Raw genomic sequence first — 7,101 nt, 5'->3', positions numbered from 1 at the left:
TGAGTCAAGATTTTTAATAAAAATATTATTTTAAATAAATTTGACGTAACACAAATTTAAATTATCGAAATCACCATAGTTACTATATATTAGAAGAGTCTAGGATTTACTACCATTGTTCCAATTAAATCATTACAAATGTCCAATACTTACTATATAAAATATATAAGTGGGCCCCACCTCCTTCCACTTAAATAATATTTTTCAACCTTATCATGGTAAAAGTTGAATTTATTATCCTTTTCATTTAATTTTATATGATATTATTTTTTTCTATAAAATCATTATATATGTTTTAATAATTTAAATTTCAAAAACATTATAATTTAACTTTAAAGATTTTATTTTATCAAAATCTTGTACATTGAAATATATAGTTATGAATTTAAAATATTTTTAAAATCATATAAAAATTTCAATAACTTCTCAAATTTCATAATATGACATAAATTAAAATAAAAATATATATATATATTGGGCCCCGTGCTGGCACGGGGTCCTATATCTAGTTATACAATAAAAACGAAAAAAATGTGAATATCATGTTTTTCTGCGACTTCACATGGTATGTGATCGTACTAATTAAAATATTAAACAAACGTAGCTACCTACCCATATGTCTGCAATTTAATTTTTTTTCCCCAATTCTTACTACTCAAAGAACAATTTTTTGTCTACTAATCGGAGATTGTGATCTCGCCGGCTAAGTATGTTGTCAAATCCATTGAAATCAGTAGTGGGTTCACTTCCCACAGTGTCAGAACCAAATGGCTCTCAACCAAGATCGGCACCTTCATTAGCAATGTTGAAGTTGAACAAAACTATCTTTTCTCCTCTTCAGGTTTTGTTTTCTGGACTCTTTTATGCTATGAACTGTTTAAAGATCATATTTTGTTTGATGGGTGTTGTTCTTTTTGTTACTTTAGTAAGTATTTTGGCTTATATTGAATTTGAACAGACTTTTGTTTTCTGATTTTTATGCTGTGGAACTGTTTAAAGATCACATTTTGTAAAATGGGTATTGTTGTTTTTGTTAGTTTAATATGTATTTGGCTTATTTGAAGCTGAACAGAGCTTTTCAAGATTGGGGTTTTGATCTTTTTTGTGCTATGAAACTGTTTAAAGATAATGTTTAGTTTGATGAGTAGTATTGTTCTTTTATTGTTAGTTTGATGTGTATTTGGCTTATTGAAGTTGAACAACTCTTCAGGTTTTGTTTTCTGATTTTTATGCTGTGGAACTGCTTAAAGATTACATTTTGTAAGATGGGTATTGTTCTTTGTTGTTAGTTTGATGTGTATTTGGCTAATATTGAAGTTGAACAAACTCTTCAGCTTTTGTTTTCTAATCTTTTTATGCTATGAAACTATTTAAAGATCATATTTTGTTTGATGGCTATTGTTCTCTTTTGTTAGTTTAGCAAGTATTTGGCTTATATTGAAATTGAACAAACTTTTGAGGTTTTATTATCTGATTTTTATGCTGTGGAAATGTTTAAAGATCACATTTTGTAAGATGGGATTGTTGTTTTTATTAGTTTAGCAAGTATTTTGGCTAGTATTGAAGTAGAACAAACTCTTCAAGATTTGTTGTTTGATCTTTTTATGCTATGAAACTGTTTAAAGTTCACAACTATTAGATGGGTATTGTTCTTTTTGTTAGTTTAATATGTATTGTCTTATATTAAAGTAGAACAAAACTTTTTTTTTCTCCTATTCAGGTTTTGTTTTTGGATCTCTTTTATGCTCTGCAACTGTTTAAAGTTCAAATTTTGTTAGATGGGTTTTGAATTTCTATTGTTGTTTATGTTGTATTTGGTTTATTTTGAAGTTTCTACTTGGGTGGTAAGTAGTATTGGGAAGGACTAAGAGGGGTTTTAGTGTGAAAGAATCTGAGCATCCAATCCAAAACTTTAATGTAATGTGTGGATTCACCTATGAATATATAAATTGACTAATAGGTAGTTGGATGAATGTAGCTTGATTAATGATAAGTAGATTCTGATGCTGATCTTTGATCTTAAGCATCATTCTGGCTATTTCATTTGAGAGAAAGATGGAAAATATATAAGTAATTGATTTATGAATTTGTGTAGAAAAAACTACCTTAATCCTCATTAAAGATGTGGCAAGTGCTTTCCTTTGGCCCAGGTGGCTGTGCAACATGGTCGGAATTGTAGCTGATTGTGCATCTGTTCTAGTGAGAGCATGAAGGTTAGGCTTCAGGAAGGCTCTGAAGCTCACATTAGTTACACTTTGTGCATATTTGTAGATAGTAGTGAATGTTCTGCAAAATCATAGTCATATGAATCAAAACGTTGGTATTGTAGGATAAAGTTGGTAGAGGGTGTTGTGCAAATCATAGTTGATGAATCAGGCAATAAAAATATAGATATGAATACAGTACCACCTGATTACAAAACAGTCTAGTTATGTCTCTTATGGTGTGTTTGGTTATGAACAGAATAATGGTCCAATTAAGGTGTCAATCGAGTGAGTTTGAATAAATGTGGAGAAGAAAAGGTAGTCTACTTGTCAGTTTGCTTGATCTTGAACATTTTTGCTGATTTTTGTAGAAAATATATGTACTGCTTCCCAAACCTGCTATATGTGATATACACACAGTAATTTCCCATTGGATTAAGTCCAGTCTTAAAGCAGTGGATCTACCTTTGCTCCTTAAGAGTAGACGAAAGAAACTTTCCCCTCCCTATTGAAGGTGCTGTCAAGGCAAATGTTGACCGCTGCTCTTAAAACTGGTTTTAGAGTTACAAGATCAAAACCAACACCTTATTTTGGGGCGGATAAGTCCCCATGCTCTTTAAATCCAGGACTTCAGCTCCCTATCATTCTCTAGTAAGTACAAATCCAAGTTAGTTTTATTCCAATCACAAGGCTTGCACACCTGGGCCTGAATAAGTCCTGCTGTTCAGACTAGATGTTGTTTAAGGCTAAACTGAACTATAGAGCCGACAAGCATCCGAGCAAGCTGGAAATACTTGAACATTTGATGAAGAGAATATGAAGAGAGAACTAGATTTGACTTTTTCGATAAGTAAGCAATTTTTTATCAAACAATATCAGGGATGAATACGACCAGTCACTTGGGGCAGTTTGTAGGATAGATCAACAACCATATATGAATATAAAAGACACTGAGCTTTTACTTCATTGAAGGACTTCTTAATTGTTGAATTCCAGTTGCCGGAACATTTGTTTCTACTTTAGGCAAATCCAATAATTGAATTACTTGTGCTAGATGAGGTGATATGGTGACCTATGCAGAGTTGAAAAGTTTCAAATGCTTTACTTTTGTGAAACTTGTTAGCAACTCATGTTGGCAACAAATGTCATTAGTGTATATATAACTAAATGCGTGCTAATATTATATAAGATAAAAGTACATTCTCAAAAAAAAAAAAAAATTCATTCTCAAAAATATTATATAAGATAAAAGTAAAGTCAGCGTACTGAAATTATGAACGAAGTCATGTGGCTTATTACTTTTTTCAAGTGCATTAATTGGTATCCCTTTGATAAGAGATGGTTTTACTTGACAAGATGTTTTTGTTTGGAACTTCTCCATTTCCACCAACATATTGACATGCATACAACCCAAAGCAACGATTAAGCTCCGATAAGCTAAGTTGTGCGGACTCTTCACTTTCAATGCCGTACTCGTGTCGTATTCTCCAAAAATATACTACTTTTGGAGAATCCGACACGTGCTTCTTGATATTTTTGAAGAGTCCAAGCAACATTGCCGATAAGGATATGGTATTTGCAAAGTTTGACCTCTTTTTCTCCATTCTTGATGTTATTTGCTTCTAGCATTCACAAGCCATATAAAATTGAGAGTGTTATTTTACTGAGCAAACACAAGCATAAGTAATTTTAAGTAGATGGTTGTCTTGGTTCCGCTAGAGATTTTAGATGCTCTCTCTTTTGTATCTTAGCATGTTATTTCCCTTCCAGTTGACAGGCAACGGAAAGGAGTTACCTCGGCAGGAGACAACCTCAACTGCTGTTTCAAGAAGAGAATTGATAGGTTTGGCAGCTACAACATTAGGTGGACTTGCCCTTTTGGCTGCAGAACCTGCAGAGGCACTTGAAGTAGCTGATATTGGGGATTCAATCAAGGAGCTGTTTGGATTTTTCAAAGGCAAACCAAAAACTGGAGCTGACAACGAAAAGAAACCAAATAGCGGAACTGATGATAAGAAGCCAAAAATGGAAGGCCATGGAAACAAACCAAAGATTGAAGCTGATGAAAAGAAGTCAAAAGTTGAAATCCATGGAAACAAACCAAAGGTTGAAGTTGATGAAAAGAAAACCAAAAACAGAGATGATACCAAGGCATCAGCCCCTCATCACTCAGAGAAGGAAAAAGTATCATCTTCTTCTGCTGCTACAGCAATCCTTCCCAACATTTTGAATAACACAGTTCCCTAATTTCTCATTTAGAAATGCTGTTGTGCTCAGATACATTTTCAAGAAACTTGACAGACTTTTTGGATCCTACAATTCACTGTTGCTAAAACTCATGTCTAAATGAAACCTTAGACATCAATGAGTTAAATGTCAAGACTATTGAGTGTTTTCAGTTCAAAGATTCTCATTTTATCTCTCCATTAAATTACAATTGACAATCTATTGCACAAGACATCCTGCATTCGTGTAGGCTCTGGGAAGGCCTCCATGCCTAGGGGGTGTATAATGTAGAAAGCCTAACTGACGGTACTGATTTCACAACTCAAATTGTGACTAATAGGTCATTATAGAAGAAAACTGAAGCAGGTGTCAATGACTGATTTCATGACCCGAATCGTGACTAATAAGTCCTTACGGAAGTATATGATTAATTCCACGATTGAAATTTTGACTAATAGTTCATTATAGACTAAACTTATTAAAGTAGTAACTCATATAAAGAACTAAACTTTTTCGTAGTTTAAATCAAGTGACCTAAACATTATGATTCATATAGCTTATTTCAACTTGCTCGAAAAATTAAATAAGAAAAAAGTGCATAAAACAACCATAAGATCTTTTTTATATTATTGTGGAAGAGAACAAATACTAATACTTATAATTCTCACTACAAACTAACCAAAAAAACAAAAATCAAACTGTTTTTTTGTTCAAGCTTTCCACTAACTTATGCATTTGAAATCTCCAAATAAAGAATATAAAGAATCCAATACCAATTAATATATATAACCAAACAGGTTCTTCTTCACTTTCTTTCTCAGATTCCACTTCAGCTATACCAAACTCATCTCTTTCTTCATTTCCATTTATACCCTTCATTACATGCCCATATAACACATATACCCTCCTCCCATCTCCTACTGTCACAGCTGTAGCAAACCTCTCCCTCTCAAGGGCAGTTTCGTCATATACTCCTCCTTCTCCCCATCCATCATTGCTATTTAAAAAATATAGCTTCTCTTGGCTCACAACCAAAACGACGCCGTCTTGTCTAATGCTAATTCCGTCAGCCGCCGTTAAGTCTCTGTTTAATATAACGGCTCTCGCTGCTCCGTCGTCAACGCTGACTTTAAATAATTTCCCGGTATTTGATTGGACCACGAGTAAATATCCTCTCGGACTGAAAACGATGCCGTTTAAACCACATTTGTGGTAATCCGTCGTCGTATCGATAGGATGAGATTTGAACGCTTTTGATTTAGATAAGATCGAAACGTCACCGTTTAGGGTGATTTTCCAGATGAAATCGCCGCCGGAGTTGGTGACGTAAGCATTGCCGTGGAAATCTACGGCGACGTCGTTAGCGACAGCGGCGGCGTCGTATTGAGTGACGTCATCGAGGAGAGGGGAGAGGAAGAGGCGGCGGTTGGATTGGAGATCGTAAGAAGCTAGGGCGTTGAAAGGAGTGGGGGATTCAGGGGAAGGGGGACGGTGGATGCAGGCGAGGAGACGGTTGTTGTACCGGTCGACGGTGAGGCCGAGGAAGGAGGAGTTTTCAGGAAGTGAGGTATCGGTGATTAGAGATTCGACTACGCCTGCATCGGAAACAGCGATGAGTTTCTGATGACGAGTGCTTCCGACGATGAAGTGTTGGGATTTAGGATCCCAAGTGAATGATTCTGGGAAGAGATTACGTGATCGGAAATTGATGACATGGGGTTTTCTACCGGCGGCGAAAGGAACTGATAAAGCGATGAAGATGAATAATAAAGTAGAAAAGAGAGGTAAGGGAAAACTCAATTTCATGGTTATGGAGTAATAATAAGATCACACTGATAAATCGATTCTTATAACTTTATAATAATCCAAATTTTGTGTCGATAAATCTTATTAAATTATATATAAGTTTTTTATTTAGAAATTTGAGATTTTTTTTAATTAAACATAGTGTATCATAGATTATATAGTTCTCGGCTTATTAAAAGGAAGAATTGGATTACCTTTCAAATACTATCATTTAATTTAGGTAAATTGGTATAAGAATCTTATTTTACCACATTTTTAGATAGTTCTTGGACAAAAAATAATTTTTCGGTAGTTATTGTTTGGTTAGAGTACATAGAACTCTTTTTATTGTGTTTTTCTTCTTTTAAAGAAAAATTATATTTCTTCTATCCCTAGTTATTTATCTATTTTCATTTTTAGTTGTTTTTAATTATTTATTCATTTTAACAAATTAAGAAATGATTAAAAAAATTTAATTATTATATTCTCAATTAATTACTTTGAAAAAGATAGAACTTTTTGGAAATTTAATTTTTTAAATTCATTCACTTCATAATTAATAGAAGTAAAATCGTAAAATTACTATATCAATTATTATTTTCTTAATAAGTGTGTCAATTCAAAAGTTGACAAGTAATTAGGAATAGAGGGAAGTAATAGTTTTTTGACTTTTTAGATTCTTTGAGATGTGTGTGTTTCATTCCTATATGGTGACCTCTTGTTTTGTTGCAATTTTGTAACAACGTAATTACAGGAGAAAAGGCCCAAAATAATTCATCATTTTTGGGTTAACACTCAAAGTCATTCTTAAATTTTCACATGAAATATTAATAGTTCCTCATATTTGTAATATTGGTGCATTTGTGGTCATTTTTCAAAATTTTGC

The 7,101-nt window shown here is 33.4% G+C and overlaps 2 protein-coding genes across 2 annotated transcripts; one reads left to right on the top strand and one right to left on the bottom strand.

Annotated features, from left to right (window-relative positions):
* The first annotated feature begins 619 nt into the window (after positions 1 to 619).
* On the top strand, positions 620 to 4,609 carry LOC125867559 (uncharacterized). Its single transcript, XM_049548105.1, has 2 exons — positions 620 to 841; positions 3,975 to 4,609. Exons 1-2 carry the CDS (start codon positions 710 to 712, stop codon positions 4,449 to 4,451), a joined length of 609 nt encoding a protein of 202 aa, XP_049404062.1. The 5' UTR covers positions 620 to 709; the 3' UTR covers positions 4,452 to 4,609.
* A 470-nt stretch (positions 4,610 to 5,079) lies between these two features.
* On the bottom strand, positions 5,080 to 6,371 carry LOC125869337 (uncharacterized). The gene has a single exon (XM_049549909.1). It carries the CDS (start codon positions 6,234 to 6,236, stop codon positions 5,124 to 5,126), a length of 1,113 nt encoding a protein of 370 aa, XP_049405866.1. The 5' UTR covers positions 6,237 to 6,371; the 3' UTR covers positions 5,080 to 5,123.
* Between the last annotated feature and the right edge of the window lie 730 nt (positions 6,372 to 7,101).

The sequence above is a fragment of the Solanum stenotomum genome, chromosome 6 (genome assembly GCF_019186545.1).
Source record: "Solanum stenotomum isolate F172 chromosome 6, ASM1918654v1, whole genome shotgun sequence".
Classification (NCBI taxonomy): Eukaryota; Viridiplantae; Streptophyta; class Magnoliopsida; order Solanales; family Solanaceae; genus Solanum; species Solanum stenotomum.
The sequence above is the reverse complement of the archived record's forward strand: the minus strand, read 5'-3'. Positions and strand labels throughout refer to the sequence as shown.

What these genes read in the sequence shown, in the direction of transcription:
- LOC125869337 (XM_049549909.1), bottom strand. Translation starts at nt 6,236, where the DNA reads ATGAAATTGAGTTTTCCCTTACCTCTCTTTTCTACTTTATTATTCATC.
- LOC125867559 (XM_049548105.1), top strand. Translation starts at nt 710, where the DNA reads ATGTTGTCAAATCCATTGAAATCAGTAGTGGGTTCACTTCCCACAGTG. An exon ending in CTATCTTTTCTCCTCTTCAG is followed by an intron (nt 842 to 3,974) that starts GTTTTGTTTTCT and finishes TTTCCCTTCCAG; the next exon opens with TTGACAGGCAACGGAAAGGA.